The sequence below is a fragment of the Halyomorpha halys genome, unplaced genomic scaffold (genome assembly GCF_000696795.3).
Source record: "Halyomorpha halys isolate HHAL.00 unplaced genomic scaffold, Hhal_1.1 Scaffold814.1, whole genome shotgun sequence".
Taxonomy (NCBI): Eukaryota; Metazoa; Arthropoda; class Insecta; order Hemiptera; family Pentatomidae; genus Halyomorpha; species Halyomorpha halys.
Genome location: NW_027107888.1, coordinates 67,855 through 88,545, shown reverse-complemented (window position 1 = coordinate 88,545; position 20,691 = coordinate 67,855). Strand labels below are relative to the sequence as shown.

Here is a 20,691-nt window from a genome sequence, read left to right as displayed (position 1 = left end):
TTTTAAAGATATCTTACTTTCAAGGAGACTTTTCTTTGTAATTTTTTATAAAATATTTTAATATTGATAAATGAAATGTTTCAGCTGCTGCTGGTGATATCAGAAACGGTTTTGCCGTTGTGAGGCCACCAGGACACCATGCCGAAATATCTCAAGCTATGGGCTTTTGTTTTTTCAACTCTGTCGCTATCGCCACCAAGCTTCTACAACAGAAACTGGATGTTAGGAGGATCCTTATCATCGACTGGGTAATTTCCTGTTTTTCTTTTATACATAATCTTGATAAGACTAAGGCGAGATGTTATTTATCTATTACCATTAAATAAGAAGCCTGTTTGGAAAAAAAATATATCAAATATGATTTATTCCATTATAGGATGTGCATCATGGCAATGGAACACAACAGATGTTTTACGAGGATCGCCGAGTCCTTTTTATCTCCCTTCACAGGCACGATGATGGCAATTTCTTTCCCGGAACTGGAGGTCCCACAGAGGTAATTATTACTTAATTTTAATCCTCTCATACTATTCATTAATGCAAAATTATTATTAGATAAATCATTTTGAACTTTTTAAGGAGGCATAGACAATGTGTAATATTGTAACAATATATAATTGTACCTTTAAAACTTTTGCTCTTATCTTTTCTGTTTAATAAAATAACATTTATTACTTTATCGAATCAGAGTATCTATGTGTGAGTGACAGTTTAGTTTCTATTTTTAGATAGAAAAAGAAAGGTACCTAGTATGTTAAACAATTGTGGGACTTAACATGACATTCTACATAACCTGTTCTTATTAATACAAATGGTAGTGTTAAAAATTAAATTTAAATTTCCTTTATCTGAGAAAGGTATGTACCCCAGGTAGTGTGCTGTCAAGAGGAAAGAACATTGGATCTTTGGCAGAATTCGCAGTGAAACAAATTGTTCCTTTTCACATTTAAATGAAGATGACATTTTATTCCAAATATAAACAACATGTTCTTGTAAATGTAATTTGTGATCCTTCAAACCATGTATCTTTTCTAATCGTACACATATCAGGCCCATTCTCTATAACTTTCTTAAATGTTATAATCCCAACACTTTGATAATGCTTTGTTAAAATTTCTTCCATACCTGCAGATTACTTAATTTTAATGATTCCTTTGCTAAGAAAATATAACACACTTTATTTCACAGCACAGTTTATTTATAATGTACATAAAAAAAAAAACAAGCTAAGGTTATTATGTTGGTTATAGCCAACTACTATTGGGGAGGATACGTTAGTACTGCATATTATGTTGGTTATAACCAACCACTATTGGGCAGGTTACGTTAGTACTGCATATTATTTTGGTTATAGCCAACTACTATTGGGCAGGATACGTTAGTACTGCATATTATGTTGGTTATAGCCAACTACTATTGGGCAGGAAGTACTGCATATTATGTTGGTTATAGCCAACCACTATTGGGCAGGTTACGTTAGTCCTTCATATTTTTTGCATTTTGATAAGATAAAATTAGCATAGTTTGATTGGTTTAGATGATATGATTTAACTTAGATGATAAAACTTATCTCGGCACTCATTTCACTGTTGAACTTATGAAATTCAATCTTCATTTATTTATTTATATGAATTTTTATAAATATATGTATGTTATTATGTATAATAAATATAATATAGTAGATGTTTCAATCAAAAATTTTGCTTTGATTCTTTAAATAGTTTTGTGATTGCTTAAATAGATTTTTTTCTTTTATGTATTTACCCAAATATGACTAATATGAGTAAAACTAATATTTTTCTCTTCATTAAACCCAAGTATATAAGTTGACTCTATCATTGTGCAGTGCGGTCTCGGTCCCGGTCTCGGCTACACTGTCAACATCGCCTGGTCTGGAGGGCTCAATCCACCAATGGGTGATGCTGAGTACCTCGCTGCTTTTAGAACTGTCGTCATGCCCATAGCCAGGGTGAGTATTGTTGTTAAATTATATATTTGTTTTTAAATATATTTACAATCTCATTTATTATTTAGTATTTACCATTAGGTCCCATTAGAACCTAATAAGGTTATTCAATATATTGGCCAAAAAACGTGTGGCCACACTTTTTTTTTGAGTGGCATGAAGCACTGCGGCCATTGTGTGCCAATAACATTACGACAATGTAGCAATTCGTACCAAAACATTGTATTATAATATAGTGCAACCTCAAACCCGTGTGGCCGCACTTAATTAGAACTTATGTTATAATTGCATATCAATAATTTTAGATACCGGAAAAAAAAAACAAGAAGATAGGTACAATATTTACAAATACTGAATGATAATGTTCAATATTTATATTATCTATACTATTATAATATTGGTTCAGTTTGGGGAAGCAAAAGGAAACAACCTTTTGCTTTGAACAGCCCTGATGAAGCCCTGCAAAGTGGGGCGAAACGTCGGACATTAAAATAGTTATAAACTATTTGTTCTTTTTTAGACTGCAACGCTGACCATCTTTTTATATTTAAATTTTTACGGTCAACTATATATACATATATAAAATAATTTCCCCCGCGATTACTGGTACAGGTTACAGCAGGCATGCACAATTATGCCCTGATACAGAGGATTTTATGGAAGAAATGCTATTTCTTCAATATCTTGTGATAATCTAGTATCAAAACTTTAAATTGATAAAAATTTGAAAATAGACATAAATAGTTTGGGAATACCTATGCCTCAATTATGGTTAGTGATTTAAAAATTTTTTTTGCTGATGTTCGAAAACTTTATTTGGTATTTGATTGTGTTTAGGATTTTTGCCCTGACCTAGTTATGGTGTCAGCTGGTTTTGATGCTGCACATGGGCATCCTGCTCCCCTTGGAGGGTATAAATTATCGCCTGCAATCTTTGGTTGGATGACACAACAGTTAATGCAGCTTGCCGATGGAAAGGTTTGTAAAACTGTGCACTCGATATCATTGCTTAGTAAAATATTAAAGCTAGTAGTTATAAATTTTATTCCTGTGTATTAAATTAAAATTTTGCATCGATTTGTCCATAGGTTGTACTGTCACTTGAAGGCGGATATGACTTACCTGCCATTTGTGATTCAGCTGAGGAATGTGTCAAGGCTTTGCTTGGTGACGAGCCATCACCCATCAGCCACTCGGAGTTGATACGGCCGCCTTGTCAAAATGCTATAGATACACTCCAGAAAACTATTGCCATACAGGTATTTAATTTTTCTTTTTTGGGGAGGGAGTGACGTTGCTTTAGAATTTTGAGACTAGGATGAAGTTATAGAACTTGGTGATCCTAATAAGCTGTCTGTTATGTTGTAGCTAAGTCATTGGCCATGCCTGAAGGAACTTGCTCACACCGTCAGCTACCCCGAGCTTCCAGAGGCTGAGGAGTCTGTAGTTACGGCTACAATGGCTTCCCTCTCAATGCAGCACCAGAACTCTCACCTACCACAGTACGTATATATGTTGCCATCACTACTATTGTAAAGTAAATTATGTCTAATAAATGTAGTGATCTGATAATAGATTTTTATAAAGGTTAAAATTAATTTTATCTTATAATTAGTTATGAATGAAAAGCATAAAAGGAGGCAGAAGTGTTTCACTCTAGGCTCCGCTTTATAAAGGGCCTTTTTTATTCATTTGTTTGAATGAAAACATTATTGGAAAAAAAAACATTCTTAATAAGTTAAAAATTACTGTTTTTTAATCAATTAATTAATAAGTTGATAAGGTTTCAACATTGATAACATTAAGTAAAGCAGTATATTGCTTTCTTTTTGTTCTGTATAAATATTTTCATTAAAATTTATTTTTATTTAAATAAAAACAAATTACATATGAAACCATATCATTGGTATGTAGCATCTTATCCAGCAATTTTCAGAATAGTATATTTTCTACTTCACTCTTTCTGTAAAACTGTTTTTAGATTAAGAATCTACAATATGTTAATATTTTTGAAAACCTGGAGCATTCCTGATTTCGTTTTCCTACAGTAAACTAATCAGTATCAATGAATATTCTATTAAAAATACAATAAAAATAAAGTATTAAAAAAAATTATAACAACTTTAAAAAAAAATATATACCCAATTTGTTGAATTCACCCTTTTTACATAACACCAATGATATCCAATAAATGCTTAATAAACATGTCTCGTTGCCTCCAATTTGCAAAGATATTTTACTTTAAAGTAGTCAAACTGAATACATAAAAATATATAAAACTGGTATTAAATTATTATTTTAAGCAGGATATTATCTTTAACTTACAGATCTGAGACATCACACGAAGGCTCTGTGGAGCCGATGGAGGAAGACGAGGTAAAGTGAGCCATGGCCGGTACAGTTTGGAATTGAGCGATTGTCGCTCGCTGTGACCAGCGAGTCCTGCGCCTACTTGCTGCGAGCGAGTCCTGTTCGGCCTCTCGGCTGTCTATTGGTCGCCGCCTTATTGATAGTGCAGGCGGATATATTTGTGTCCATTTTATCTCTTTTAGTATTGTCATTGTCGTTCAATGTTCAACGGTTCATATCGACCTGCCTCGTTGTTACTGAATAATTAATTATATATTGATATATATGTATACATTGTCGGGGGAGCATTTATAGCATGAAAGATAAAATGAACATGTTTTGATTGGAGAATTAAAATTGTTTTCTCCTAAAAAATTAAATAAAAATATTGTTAAAAATTATATATATTATAAATATAGTTTTATCTTTCATTCTTTCCCCACATTCATGCAAATATATATATATTGTTTAATATAATATAATTGAGTTTTTGTGGCTTTCTGGAACGTAAAAGACAATAGCTTTTAAGTATTTAGTTTTTGTCTCGTAAGCTCTCTCTGTCTCCTCTAAAGAGGAAAATAAAATTAACCATGATTGTTTATATTAGCTGTTAACACTAAAAGAGTACGAAGCATTACGCTATTAACTAAGAAAAAAATGTTATGAATTTACTAAATTACTATTTAAATTGAAATGAATTTGCGTGTTGTAGTAGTTAAGTTGGGATAATACAATTAAGAAAGTAGCTGTTATTGCACAATTGACTCACATGTGTAGGCATACGATGCTTATTTTGTTTCATTTAATCTCTAATGTGATTAATATTCTACTTTTATTATACACAGAATTGTGAATTCTGTTTTTAGACATTCCAGATTGTTATCTATAGTTGTTTCATCTTTTACCACTTTATATCCACTGTTAGCTAGATTTAAGAGTCTAAAAAATAGAGATTTGTTTTATTTTGTCTATATTTATATAAATTGAGGGACTCTCATATGTTGTTTGTTTTATCTTTATTTGTATATTTAATGTAAATTTATTTTTTGAAAAGAAAAAAATCAACAAATATGGCTGTTAAGGCTATAAATTTGCTCTGTAAAATATAAGAAATAAATTAGTGTGAATTAGAACAAAACAAAAAAAATGTAACTACACACGGTTAATAGATAATAATAAAAAATAAAATAAAAAAAATTCAGAAGAGTTTGTACCAGCAAATTATATTGTCAATAGTTGTTATAGACGACACATTTTATATTGTATACTAAATTGAAAGTTTGTTATATTTGTTAGTATTTTGTAAATATAAATGTGAATATATAGGAAGGGAAATAGGTATATTTTTTGTGAGATGTATCTGCTGTTGTATTAGACGGCTCTTTGTATTTTTGTTCTTGTCGCATCTTGGATAATATACTCAAAAGTACAATTTATGTCTCCCATCAAACGAGCCTGCAATATCGACAATTTAAATACCCTCGTTTTGACAAAATCGAGGCATTGTTGCTGCTTTTAATTATTCATTGCAGTCTCGTTTGCAATACAGTTGGCTACTGGCTAGCCGAGCCGTATTGCACGATTAATTAATTAAATGTATGTATATTTGTGAGAATTGTGATGTATACTGATAAATACGGCGGGTCCGTTTCATTTTTTGTTGTTTGTTTAATTTTTTTTTCCATTTGTAAAGGATGTTTTGTACATATGAATAGTATATATATATTCTATAATATGTATATGTATTTTTGTTGAACTTTAGTATAATATTTGTTTATTTTAATTTTAATTAGAAGTCGTCGTGCGATGTACTTTAAACATTAGTTTTCTGGCCATTCCTGTCAGTTTGTGAGTTACTGTTTGTTCAACTGGCTCATTACGGGCCTATACTTTGTTATATATTTTAGGCTCCTCAATCCAGTGAAATTACAGCACAAAGCACAGGCCACAATAAGCGCTTGAAAAGCCACTACTTATCTAGTCATTTTTTATTAAGCTCTGTATTGTTATAGTTTTATTATGATGCACCCTTTTTTAAGTCCTTTAAACATAACTTTTATTTACTTAAAAACCTTTCATTGTTGTCCGTCTATTCTTATGTATTATTGACACTTGATGAATTCCATTTTATCTTTAAAATTCTCACCACGATGCACTTTTTATAATTTTCGCTTATCAGTGTTTCAGGTACAGATCGACTCCTCATTACAGTTTACATCTAAGGGTATTTAGTATTTATGTTAATATAGGATAGTTATTTACATTTTTTTTATTTCTAATTATTTTTTCTGACATTTGTTTAAAAAAGATAATAAAAAATGTAAAAAAAAAAAAAAAAAAATGGGATAAGAATCTTTATTTTGTAAGATTAATTTATATTGGGAAAAATAATATTCTTTTTTTAAAATAATATTTTAAATGTCTTTCTTTTTATTTTGTTAAAAGTTAAATTTATCAAAGATATTATTGTCAAAGTACCTATAATAATTATTGATATATCAATTTAATCTATCATACACTAGGAAAGTGTATGTATATTTCAATATGAAATAAAAATTTTTAAGTAAAAATATTATTTCCTTATTTATCCTTCTGAACTAAATAAAAAACATTTTCTGTAAGCATATGACTGCAGTACTCCGGAGATATCTACTAGAACTCAGATTACAGCTAGTTTAGTGTACTATAAAGTAGTTCACAATGTTTATCTCTGTACGGTAGTAAGTTTTCATATTTACCAAAATAAATCCATAAGTTGTTGATTACTAGTTGTTCAGACAAAACTTTTGGTTTAGGAAAAAACTATATCTGAGGAACCATTAGACATGCAGATGTCGGCTAGCACTCAAATTAGCAAATTAGAGCTATTTGAGTGTACTATAAAGTAGTTTATCTTGGCAGGAGGGTAGTTATTAAACTTGCATATGAACAACTGTAAATCAATTTATTTTAGCAAATATCATGAAAACTACTATTCCTAAGAAGATAAAAACTTTATATAACAATAAACTAACTTTAATTTGAGTGCTGTCAGATAACTTAATGTCAAATGGTTCCTGAGATATAGTTTTTCCAATTCACTAACTACTAATTTTTTGTTATTTTGATATAAAATGTTGCTTTTTAAAAAACGGCATCTCAGGAACTCTTGAACGTAAACAGCTCTATTAGGGCTCATAGTTTAGAAAATTTACTCAACTTTAAATGTTCTGTTAGGTTTTCTAGTATTGTAGGTAGTTCCAATATGAATACGGAGTTCCGAATGAAAAAATAAAATTTTTAAACAGCCACCATTTTTTATTCTCCTTAACAGACTCATCAATTTTGACGAGTAATTATACATAGTTATCATTAAACTTATAAAAAATAGCAGTGAAATGACTGATTTTTTTTTCCACTGGCAATTATAGATAACAATAAAATATGAAAAAATTTGATGTGGTGAATAAATTTCACTGAACCCACTGCTTCGAGTATAAATTAATTTCTATTCAAAAAGTACTTCTAAAAATTACATATCAGCTATACTTCTCCTTACTATATATTTCTTATGTAGTTAAGTAAAAGTTAAAACTGAATATTATGAAAATAATTATGGAATCACAATAATATTTATTAATAAATACATTTTATACATACATCATTGACCATATGTTAATTAGAAGATGGTTCTATTTATTAATGGCCAAGATTTCAACAAACTAAGTCTTTTTTTACTATGGCTGTTATGATCGGTTGAGGTATTCAGAATGAATGAACAAAACAAATTTTAAATATCTTTTTTGTTTGTTCATCTAGTATACCTCCACCAACCATAACAAATATAGCAAGCTAAAAAGACTTACAGTACAGGTTGAAATCTTGGCCATTAATAAATAGTTTAAACAATTTCTTGTCCTTCTGGCTCACAACTCGAACCATATCCTTCTAATTTATAAAGTAATTTTGATGATGAAAAAAAATGTATTAAACTAGTCTCAAATCCATTCTTTCCCATACCTTTTTTTAAAAAGGTTCCATAAGTTTCCTTAGGTTGAAAACTTGGCCATTAATGAATAGTTTAAACAATTTCTTGTTCTCCTGGCTCACAACTCGAACCACATCCTTCTAATTTATACAGTAATTTCGATGAGGAAAAAAAAAAAGTATTGAACTAGTCTCATTCCAATCCTCTCACATCCCTTTTTTTAATATTGCCTATTGGTCTTATATGTCCATTTTGTTCAGCTGATAGGACAAAAAAAAGGCAGACAAAATGCCCACTCTGCAGAAAAGTGTTTTATAGGAATGACAATAATTTATTGATGATTATTACCTTCTTTACGTGCTATAAAGTTGATCGATCCCGTATAACATTTATCCTGAGAAAATCCACAAGTTATGTAAATATTCAATTCAAATTCATCTTGCCTTACTTGGTTATTTACTAGCCTTAAGCCATTCAAAATTGGCTTAGATTATTTTGTGAAAGTTTTGCTTCCATAACTTAAGGGATTATTTACATCACCTATTCATATAAATTTTTCATACTATAAAATCAAAGTAATATTTAAAAAAAAAAATTCTCAAATTGTTTCATTACACTAACATTTATAAGAAAGCACTATAAAATCTATAATAGATTCTTCATTTTCATTTGAATTTTTAGTTAGTTCAAAGTTCCAGTAATGATTTATAATTGTTAACTAAAAGTTAATGATGCTCATACAAAATCTATCTTAAAATTTACTCTCCCCTATTGAAATTTAATTAAAGATTTATAATCCATAATTAGCCTGAAACATAACACTCCAATGCTACCACTTCTTAGAGTCCAATGGATATGTAAGATCCTCCAATTTCATAATATATCTTATAATAACAAGCAGATGTGGTTTCTGAGAAGAATCCAAGCAAAAACTCAAAGGGAACGAATTCGAAATGAAAGTAACTGGGAGAACCTCGAGCTATTGCCCATTGGAAAGATAATAGAGCAGTGCCAACTGTTTGCAATTGCACAAAATGGTTTGACCACGTGTGCTGAAAACTAAATGGTTTTGTTGAGACCAAACCAGAAGGAAAGAACTTAGGAGGCAAGCCTTTATGGATTATATCGCCAGGCTTCTTGGTTAAGAGGTTACTCTGTGGAAGAAATGAGGGATATAGCAAACTATCGTAACAAGGAGAATATGGATAGAGTCTAAACCTCTACACCTTGTGGCAACTTGAAAATAGAAATAGAAAAGATGATTCAATATTCTTCTCTGAAATAATTTAATAAAATTTATAAAAAAAAGCATTTTTAAAACCAGTAAATGGAACTGGTATAAATACGAAATGTATTTTTTTTATCCCTCACACAGTACCCCAGGAAGACTGTGGTGATGCCTTAGATACCTTACAGCTTAGAAGCTTCCTTACAGAACATTTGTTGGTGTGGCGAAGACCATAACGCAGTTGTAAGCTTTGGGCTTTGCCTAACGTCAGGACAGATGGGTAGGGAGCTCCCCAACCCGAGATCCAACAACAGTAACAGAGTGTTAATTATTGCACATTCCTTAAAAAGATGGACAAATATTGTTATTTTAAAATAATTATCTGTAGTCAATGACTGAAATATTGTACAAGATTTCAAGAATTTTAATATCCAATTGAGGATTGTCTAATATTGCTTCTTTTATAATCCTCCTTGCATCTCAAAGGAAGATGGCCTAAGATACCTGCTCTAAAAATGTTATTGGAGTATGAATGAGTAGATTGCCTACAAGACTAATATATATCACATCACATTGCTAGTTGTATATTTTTATTAATACAGTTGTAAATTTCAATAAATAAGTAATAATTTTAAAAAATGAGGATTTACTCAGTTAAATATTATTTGAATAGGATCTTGATAGGTAAATACACAAACAACACAAATAAAAAATAAATTGTAATTTTTAAAACTCATTTTATTAAAAATGTTAACAACTCATTTTATTTAAAAATTTAAACATCCATTATGCACCAAAATTAATCAAATAAAATCTACCAATATTGAATCTCCCGAACTTAAGGCATAAAAACATTATAATATATATACAATAGTAACTCCTTTATATAAATGTTTGAGAATTAACATTTTCTTCTTTATAATATATAATACAAAACAATGTTACTCATCGACCCAACTGTTCGGTAAACTGTGAATTAGGGTGAAAATCTTATTCGTTAGTTCCTGATCTGTAATAAAAAACAAAAAATATAAATTTAGAACAAAATATAGGATTACGATTAATAAAAACATTTCAAAATAACTAGGAAAAAAGTTGTGCATTTCCAAACATTTTATACATAATCCATACAATTTTTTTATTTATTTTCAGAAATATTTTGGATAATGCATTTTTAGTTAAATTACATCTATCCTACCTAAGCTATCCTTAAAGAAATCAAATTCAAAATGTAACAACAATATATTTAATAATTACACGTTTCTTCAACTAATCTGAATTAGAGGTCAATTTACATACAAAATATTATATTTTTATAATAAAATGTATTATACATATTGCTAACCATTAAGAAATGTAGCCCAAATTTCAACCCAACCCTTGACTGTTATCCAGGTAGATGAATATTTCTGCCACTAGCGAAGAAGATATGAAATTGTAAAATAATAATAATAAAGTTTTTTCAAACCCGAAGGTTCAATGTCAATAATACCAATCGCTGTCTATATAATTATGTGTTTTTTAAAAAATATAATATGAGGCAATCCAAAGTGAAGGTAACGTTTGCCTATGCATATTAATATAATGCCTATATACAAATTATGATTTTATTACAATAAATAATAGTATTTTACTAACTTAATGTTAGTGCCCTTAAATTATTATAACTCCATCCCCATGGAAGCAAGTTGTAAATAAGCTTTGTAAGAAATGATCAAAAATTCTAGTCTGTATTTATCAACATTAAATCCTCCAAATTTTTAAAAACGTTTACTTTTCTCCAAGAAACTTTCTTCTACAACTGGGGTATTCACGATCTTTAGTTTAACATGTTAAAGTGTATTAAATGTAAAAAGATGTATTACATTTAGAAATATTTTTATCTTTTAGCATGTTAAAATTATATAAAATTTAAATGGTTGAGAATTAGTTAAAAGGTATATAATTGGAGAATGACATCACGCAACAGTTAAGCTGAACTCCACATCTCTACATCACGTCTGCTGTAATTTTAATAGGTTAGTTGCTCATGGCTTTTATTTTATTGTTTTTGTTTTGAACCTCTAATAACATAATGGATAAAAATAATAATACACAGGAAAAAAAAAACTAGGTGAGGAATCAGCAACAAGTGAGGTTGAGGAAAGAGATGTTGGAGATTTTATGATCTTGTTAAGATTACAAGGTTAAAAAACAAGTTGCCAAGAAAATTCACAAGGAGCTCCTTTGCATTTAACATATAACATGGACTTTAAATTTAGCTGTTCACAATTCTATACTTACAACATTCAGCATGTTAAAACGTTTTACATTTAACATGTTAATACCACTAATGTTAATGGGAGAGATTTCCTTATCAAATTTTCTTAACATCGAACTAAAAATTAAAGTCAGTAATGCTATCAAGTCAAAGTTTCATCAGATTTTAAAGAAATATTTTCTTTAGCTCCCATATTAATAAATTGATAATTAGTATTACATCGTGAAGAAATAACTTCAATTCAAACTTACCATAACTTTCAGAGATGGTATCAGGATAAGCCATGTAGTAATCACAGACCATGCTGTTTCTTCCTTGAACAATCCCTTGGACTTCAATGAGGCCGCTAATAGGTTCGGTCAACGGCTTCCGCATGGAAACAATAACAATCTGCATATCGGAAGTTTTTAAATCAAAAGATATTCCTTTAGGGTTTACCTGAAACGGAAACAATGAACGTGTAAGTACAAACAGCAAAAGATTGTTCAATTGTCTGATGTCAAATATATATTGATTTCAACTTTGACATTTTCTAAACTACAGCTGTACCAAACTCATGGTTTATAATACTAAATTATTTTTTCTTACTTTCTCAGTTTTTTTTCTGCGCTAAGCAATAATTTTTAGCTTACATATTAAACTTCAATACTTATAATGTTGAGTCAATTGTAAATTTATCCCACAGACTGGATTTTGAATTACTAAACTTGTAGTTTAAAAGTGAAGTATCTCTAAATAAAGCTGGTCAATAAGTATTATATCGATTTGCAAAACATTGTCATTATTTATTATTAACACAGGACCTAAGTCCTAATATAATGACAGAGTAAACAATGAATGCAACAAATAACTAACTTAATATATAACATAATAAACCTAAAACCTGCCACTCTATAAATCAAGGAATATGTAAGAAACATGAATATAAACTTTTACAACAATTTATAATTTTTTTTTCTTCAAAAGTATATAAGTCAAAAACATATCACAATCAACAGAGTGTCTTTCCTTTGAATTATATTAATAGAAAAATTATAGGTATAATCACTTTGAGTAAAAGGAACATTAAAGATATTAGAATGCCTCACATTGTGAACAAGAATACTAAAATTAGTGAGTTTTAAAATATACTGTCAGTTAATTTTAAAATTTAACAATTACTGTAACAAGATTGTTTGATTTATAAAGCTGCTTTGCTTTAATGATAGCACATCTCATAAAATAAAATTTAGGTTTTATTTTTGAAACGGAAGGGTTTTTTAAGATATTGCCATAGATAGGGGTTTAGCTTAGGGGTTAGATCTACTCTGGACCATCAAAGCTAATAGTAATCAAAATATAAAACTTATCAAAGTCTACTATACAATCTACAGGAAAAATCAAATGAAAGATAGTATCATCTTCTAAAGATAGTATCATAGACTGTGGTTACTTTCTTAAATGAGATCATACTATAGACTTTACTAAAGCAATTAGAGTTGTTACCAATAACTCCAGTATATGATCCAATCTATAGACTACTTTAAACACAAAATAAAAAAAACTTTTTTAGCATATGTGCCACAATTGATATGACCCAGCAGGTGAAGATCGTACTACAGACTTTCCTAAAGCTATTACAGTTGTTACAAATAACTCCATTATATGATACAATCTATAGACCACTTCAAGAACAAAATAAAAAAAAAAATTTTGGCAGATATGCCATAATTTATATGAGCTAGCTGATAATTAACTGAGTAACAATTTACAGAAGTAAAACAAATTCAAAGGATTTATAAATTTCCTACAATTCCTAATTATACTGAGCTCAACCCTTTAAGATAATGTTTAGATAATATAGATGTGTATAATAATCTAAAGATTACAGCAAAACATTCATATCATAGGTTCAAGTCAAAGTAAACAAAAGAAATGCAGTTCAAACACAAAGCAAACAAAAGGAATAAAATTCAAATCCTAAGTAGATAAAAGATAAATAATCAGAAATAATGAATTACATTCATGTTCTTCAATATAAAAAATATATAGGCGGAGAAAAAAAAAATAATTTGAAGGTAACACAGTTTAAAGGTAATGTAAGATACTCACAGATATAACATTGCCAACTAAAGTTACAGGTCTCCCAATAAAATTATGAAGTGCAGCCCCATTAACTAGAGGCCTCATTGCAACCCCACATTCGACTCCGTCGCCGGGCATTTTATCATCAAATATTAGAACGTCAGGAGGGAGCATGTCATTCAAGACAAAGCAACTTGGCGGCTAGACGCTAAATAATGGCGCATCAGTGTTGTAGGTAACTCAACTCAACAAGTAGCGCCATTCTAAATAACTCGATTTTAAAGAGGTAGTTATTTAAATAACTCAAAATACCTGTTTTAAATAGTTCTATGAATGGTTTCAATTTTTTATTTCACAAGAACAAATTAGTATCCACAACATTGCCCCCTCCAAATGGAAGCAGTAAAATCGACTTGATTGAATGGATCATTAAACGCCCGTTAATTCAAGATTAAATTTGGCTGGAATTGATCATTTTTTGTTATAATGTAAACCAACAGTTCCGAAGAAAAAATTATAAAACCGAATAATTTTAAAGCAAATATATATAATGACTGGACCTTACGTAGCCCAGGGCGATAGGATTTTGTTAGGTACTCTTCGGTTAAAGCAGGGGCTGTCGCACTATTGGACAAAACCTTGAAAAAATTCTTAAAAATCATTTTTTTTTTTTCAATTTTCCTCCTTTGAAGTTCTCTTTGTACTAATCAATGGCGTCAAAACGATAGAGAGCAAATAAATCTATACCAGAAGGTATAGAGTTCAGACATGTTCATACAGGTCAGGTAGCTAGTGAGGAGATGAATGGACAGGATGAGTCTTACGAGTACTATCCGTAAGTCCTCGAAGCTTCGACCCTGCAGTCGCGAAGGGGTAGGCAAGTTCGACGGGTACGAGCCGCAGGTCCGATTTCGAAGCTTCATCATAATATTTGTGTGATATGAGGTTAATGTTAAATGTAGAAACTAACTTAAGCACGCTTAAATTTTTTTAAGTTTTAGAAGTATGTATATTAAATTTAAAAACTGATTTTTTATAGTTATTTAACTTTTACTCCCCACACTTATTCTCTAAAAATGATTTCTGAAATGGGAGTGTTCATCTAGATTGATGTAAATCTTTTTCTTTTTTTATACCTATTTAACTTAGAATATTATGCTTAATTAAAGCATATTTAATATAATTAATAATTAATGATAAACAATGAATAATAATCGACAATGCATGACATTCTGTCAAAGAGGAATAAGGGTGGGAGGTGTGATTAAATATTTATAAATTATATAATAAAATAAATATAAATTTTAAAAATCGATAAATAAGAATACTGAGTACATTATATACCTCTATCCCCTCAATAAGTCTCCTCGACGCCTACATATTCACAAGTTTAAGCATGAAGTTCCATCAAACTCACTTACGATATCTTACTTAATTTAGAGATCATAAAAAGTAATCTAAGTAAAAACCCACAAATTTGTTGATTCAGGATATTTTTCCGAAATCACTGCTTTGGTTTGATATTGTACAACTTACAATAAAAAGTTTTTATTTTGTATAGATTGTATTAAAAAGTAGTTCTATTGAAAACTGGGATTACTTTCTCTACTGGTTTCCCCTGGCATACTATCACAAAGCAGGCTGCCGATTCTCCCGACCAAAAAATACCTGTTCAGTGCCTTGAACCTCATATTACCCATCAAATACCCGCCCTTGGAAAACCGTTGTAACTATAACTGTATGATTGTTATAGTAGGAGTTGTACGGTCGCACAATCTCTGGCGTGATAGTTGATGGTGCAAGTTATGTATGCGAAGCAACTGTCACATTAACTATCACATGTATACGCGTTGACAAGTAAAATAGTGTTCTATTTCCGTTATTGCGGCAAAAGTGTTAGCCACTACTATAGTGTAACTATTTGATAATTACATTCATGACAGCATTCTCTGTCACGACAGTTTTCCTGTTATAATACAAATAATGTCAGTAGAATAATTGTCGTCTTAACTGCCACGTTTAACTGTGTAGACGCGTTGACAGAGAACTGTCATAACATACCAACTGTAATGACGATAGACAGGAAAATATTGTTCTTATATATTTGCCCAAAAACTTAAAATTTAATCCCAGCCTCAGGCTCCAAAAATAAATTCGACCCGGACAGAAACAAATCAGCCCAAAGCCCAAAAATTATATTCATGTCAGGCTTCAAAAATAAATATGTTATGGGCCCCAAAAGGTGTTCTGGAAAATGAAAATATAAAGAAAAATAAATTCTTAATGATACAAAAGAAAAAATCAAACGATTACCTAAAAAACTAGTCCAAGTAACAGTGCGACATTACACCAGCACTCTACATATGACATAAAGCCATTTTACTCGAAATCCTGATCCCAACAATTACTCGCTAAGGTGAAAAATATCCGAAAATCGGGTAAAAATACCCACATTGACAGTACTACCACAAAGTTACCTTATTTGTCAGAAATTAACTACAGTCTTTGGCACTATCCTTAAAATATGTTCAAAAACAAAATTATATTTTAAGTCGTGCAACTATCAAAGAGAATCAGCAAAATACTTTATTACTGAAGATGGCTTTCTTCCTAACTTTAAATAATTTTTAATTTGTTACTTAAATTTAAATATAATATATTAATATCAGAGATAAATCTGGACTTGTTTAGCTCAGATTTGAATCATGAATACTTTTGTAACAAACGGACTTTGATTCAAATATTTTAACTAATTTAAAACATATGTTTTTTTCCTCGTTCTGTTTTATATATTTAAAAAACAAACATTCGCTCCAAAGATTAAATAATTTTACTTCATAAACCAACCAACCACTGGATTCATCAGGTCTCAATTCCACATATTTTAAACAACGAATGATCGCCCGACCAATTCTTGGAACATATCATGCCACCAGTCCCAAAGAAACCTTTACCAACAACCAACATTTCAAAGGACGCCCCCCTGCTAAAAAAGAAGCCAGAGTATGGAAAACTACGCAGAGGCCTTCGTGATGTAAGTAACGTCCGCAATACCAGCTATGAAGTTATTAATACAAAAGTAGAAGTGGCTTGTAAGCATGGGCAAAAGCTGAAAGAGTGGTCCAACACTAATTGCGGGTATGGGAGTTCGAAAAATATCACTTCCTACCCATGGCCCAAGCCTTGCAAAGATCCCAAGTTGAATCTAATCCTTCCAAATTCAAAAAAAGAAATAATCGAAGATATTGACAAACGCTATGAAGGAAACTTCTTTTTGGTCAAAGAATATGCGAAACATATTTATCAGTACTTGCAAAAACTTGAAGTAACCTTCAAACTTTGTAAAAGGCCTCTGAAGAATAGCCAAATAAGTAATGAAATGAGAACCATCTTGGTTGATTGGTTGGTGGATGTACATGTAGAATACCGTCTTTTGCAAGAGACAATTCATCTTGCTGTTTATATTCTTGACAAGTATACTCAAATGGATCACAGCTTAAACAAAACTACATTTCAGCTTGTTGGCATCTGTTCTCTTAACATTGCCTGTAAATATGAAGAAATGTTTTCACCAATGGTAGAAGATTTCATTTGGTTATGTAAAACGTCTTTTACAAAAAAACAGTTTTTAGAAACTGAACAAAAGATAATGAAAGCGATAAATTTTAGTTTGGGAAGACCTCCATCTGTGGTATTTGTCAGGAGATTTAATATGGCTTCTAAAGCAAACAAAATGCAACATTTTTATTCAAAATATTTCATCGACTTGGTTTTAATAGATTCCCTCTTTTGTGATGTTAAACCATCTTTAGTGGCAGCTTCAGCTGTCTACCTAGCAATGTGCATAGTAAACAATAGATCAGATCCTAGGTTATGGAACGCAACTATGATACATTATTCTAGCTATGCTTATTCCGACATAAAGCCAATAAAGTCAATGTTGGTAAGGTTGATTTTGGCATCAAAGACAACCAAACATGACAGTGTAAAAAGAAAATATGCAAATCCATGTTTCCAAGGTGTAAGTATAAAGATAGATGCACATTTAGAACTCCTGAAAAGAATACTCTTAGACTGACGTCTAGTACAGTAGTAATTATTAATTAGAATACTTGGTGTCCAGTGAAAATAAATTGTGAATAGATGGATTATTATTATTATCTTTAACATTATAATTTTCTTAAAGTTAAACTATTTAAAAAAAAAAAAATAGTTCCTAAACATTTTTCATTTCACACTTCTTGTCTGACATCTCCTGATAGGTGTCAGTGGTAATTCATAAATTGAATAATTTACAGGATATATTTTTATTTTACATAGCATAATTTCATAAAGGGACTTTTTCTTTAAGTTGTGTTGGAAACTTTAATACATCTTATTTACTTTTCTGTTAAAATTAAAAAGTCAATATTTAAAAGTTTACAGTTATAAAATATTAAATTTCCAGTACTAGTTATGAATTCACAAATTAAATTTTAATGCACAAAAATATTTGTAGAATACAAATATTAGGGCATTTTTCAAATTATTATTTTCTCCTTTGTTTTCCCCTCCAAATCCTAAACCTTTTTGTGTATTTTCCTTTAGCGTATAAGCAGTTTTATAGTATAAATCAGAAATAAGACAATCTTGAAGGAAATAGGGTGAGAAAAGGCTTTAATAATGAAGTCTGAAGTCTTAAATAATTATATTTTGATCTCTTCAATATATATTTTCAGATATTTAATTTTCTATTGAGAGTTAACCTCTGCAGCGAATATTTTTTGATGGAACACTTTCTTTACCGTTGGTTAAAAAAGAAATCATTTTACAAAATTGTATAAAAATATTCGGTAAAATAAAATATTTATTGATCATATGAGGCTTTCAGTCCTAAAATATAGTAAATACAATTTTTCATGAATTGGAGTTTTTGGCATCAACAGCTTTATTTATTTGGGAAATTGGTTTTCTTGAGACAATAATGTTGACATTAACATATCGTAAGTGACAACTGGTTAAAGATAAAATATTGTAATTAACAAACAATTTAACATTGTAAAAGTTTTCATTTTTGTAGTAACAATGTTTTAGGACAGAACACCTCAAATGGTTATAGTATCAAGGAAGATTTAGCATTTGCTAGCTTTATGAAGAACAAGCTTTGTCAGTGACACCAGTAACTTTGCAAAGTATCTTCTTGAAGTTCTCAGTTGCTTCTTCAGCCAGATCATCATCTTTTTTCTAAAATAGCAGAAGATTAAAATTAGGAATATTTTGTTATTTGTTTATTGCCATTAAAAAATTAAAGAAATATTTCAGATTGGGAAAATTTTATTAAGAACGTTGAATCAACTAATGATAATAGGGGTATTAATAGCTGACCATAGATTGATATGAGAAGATAGTGGGGGATGCGGTCATCTAAGATACACTAATAAGTAAAATTTATTAATTTGTGCCGCCATTTCGACCTGAATTTCAGGCCTTCATGGTGACTGAAAAACAAAACGAAATAACCATCTTAATTTAGAGCCAAATAAAAAGGAAAATAAAATAATAACAAACAAACAAATTATTTTCTACTAACAACTGCTATCTACTTAATTTATTTTTATGTATATTTCCAAGTTAGTTTGTTATTTTAATTTTTCTCTGAATTAAGATAGTTATCTCATTTTTGTTTTTTAGCCCTGATGAAGGCCTTAAATTCAAGTCGAAATGTCGGCACAAATAAATAAGTTTTACTTATTTGCTTATCCTTACTGACCACACTCCTGACCATCTTCTCTTAAAAGTGAAAATAGAGCTTTTTATACCGACCATATTAAATCTCAACACTCTTTAAAATCACCTTATTTTTTTTTTTCAATACTTCATTAATTTTTAAAACTTTTAATTTTAGATTAAACTATGCTATCAACTAACATATAAAAAAACTTCGGTTCAATTAAAAAATAGGGTGAGTTTGACTTGTAATTAATGACCTGGTCAGAATAGCCTGCAAAACATTTTTAAATTTTGCTATGAGGTGAGAATTTTTATTTAAGATTGTCCTTGAGGATGGCCGAATTGGGTGAAACGTTGAACTGTTGATATAATAAAGAGTGTTGAGACTTCACAAGGATAACATTTGATTTATTTAATAAATAAATACCAGTCTTAATAAATTGAAAAATTATATATAAAATATATATATATAATTTTTTATTAAGTAAGTAATTGAGAATTAGATGATTCAAATAGCTATTAAAATTAATGAGGAGTTAGCGGTTTAATTTTAAAATATATTTTATACTTACATCATTAAAGGAGACATAAGGAACAAAACCACCAGATGGAAAAAATTTATTGGTTTTCTTCCCATTTTCCTCGAATAATTCCCATCCTTCATCTGAATTGTAACAGCTGATTATTTTAGGGTAGAGGCCTGATGGGAGTTTATTTTGACACTGCAAAATATTAAAAGTAAATTTTAAACTGTATAAATTTGACAAATTGGCAACAAAAAATTTCAAAAATTAAATTTCATCATATTCAGGGTAAATAATATGTACTAGCAAATGATGTATTATCGATGAGACAAAATTAATAATTAAAAATATGAATTACAGAATAATTGAAAATAAAATTAAATGTTTGAGAATTAAGTGGCTTTAAGTCAAAAAGTGACTTTTGCCTATGGTAAGTAGGGTATTATTATAATAATAGATAAATTATGTTTTATTTTATACTCGTATTATCATGGATAAAAATACTTTTGTCGAAAGTTATAAAATCAAATATAGAACTAACATATTGTAATATGCTCTTTTTGAGTAAATAGTATATTTTGATGTATAAAGGGTTTTTAATATGTTTTATTTTATGTATCATTT

At 29.7% G+C, this 20,691-nt stretch overlaps 4 protein-coding genes across 13 annotated transcripts in view; 2 read left to right on the top strand and 2 right to left on the bottom strand.

Annotated features, from left to right (window-relative positions):
- HDAC4 (histone deacetylase 4) overlaps window positions 1-6,656 on the top strand; it is a 349,894-nt gene extending 343,238 nt beyond the window's left edge. For all 10 annotated transcript variants that reach the window (XM_024360096.2, XM_014429679.3, XM_014429680.3 and 7 more), the window contains 7 exons: window positions 85-248; window positions 377-496; window positions 1,847-1,969; window positions 2,804-2,944; window positions 3,055-3,225; window positions 3,335-3,468; window positions 4,294-6,656. In XM_024360096.2, the coding sequence (XP_024215864.1) occupies window positions 85-248; window positions 377-496; window positions 1,847-1,969; window positions 2,804-2,944; window positions 3,055-3,225; window positions 3,335-3,468; window positions 4,294-4,351 (911 nt within the window). In that variant the 3' untranslated portion in view covers window positions 4,352-6,656. The remainder of the gene's footprint in view (window positions 1-84; window positions 249-376; window positions 497-1,846; window positions 1,970-2,803; window positions 2,945-3,054; window positions 3,226-3,334; window positions 3,469-4,293) is intronic.
- A 3,619-nt stretch (window positions 6,657-10,275) lies between these two features.
- Window positions 10,276-14,061, bottom strand: LOC106686391 (replication protein A 14 kDa subunit). Its single transcript, XM_014429672.3, has 3 exons — window positions 13,862-14,061; window positions 12,022-12,208; window positions 10,276-10,519 (listed from the first exon to the last, which is right to left on the bottom strand). The coding sequence occupies exons 1-3, from the start codon at window positions 14,006-14,008 to the stop codon at window positions 10,452-10,454; spliced, it is 402 nt and encodes a 133-aa protein (XP_014285158.1). The 5' UTR covers window positions 14,009-14,061; the 3' UTR covers window positions 10,276-10,451.
- Window positions 14,062-16,593: 2,532 nt separating this feature from the next.
- LOC106686392 (G2/mitotic-specific cyclin-B) lies at window positions 16,594-17,985 on the top strand. Its single transcript, XM_014429674.2, has one exon. The coding sequence runs from the start codon at window positions 16,761-16,763 to the stop codon at window positions 17,910-17,912; it is 1,152 nt and encodes a 383-aa protein (XP_014285160.1). The 5' UTR covers window positions 16,594-16,760; the 3' UTR covers window positions 17,913-17,985.
- A 519-nt stretch (window positions 17,986-18,504) lies between these two features.
- Window positions 18,505-20,691, bottom strand: part of LOC106686390 (gamma-interferon-inducible lysosomal thiol reductase) — an 11,593-nt gene continuing 9,406 nt past the window's right edge. The window contains exons 4-5 of the mRNA XM_014429671.2: window positions 20,116-20,265; window positions 18,505-19,057 (exon numbers count right to left, since the gene is read on the bottom strand). Coding sequence (XP_014285157.1) covers window positions 18,962-19,057; window positions 20,116-20,265 — 246 coding nt within the window. The 3' untranslated portion in view covers window positions 18,505-18,961. The remainder of the gene's footprint in view (window positions 19,058-20,115; window positions 20,266-20,691) is intronic.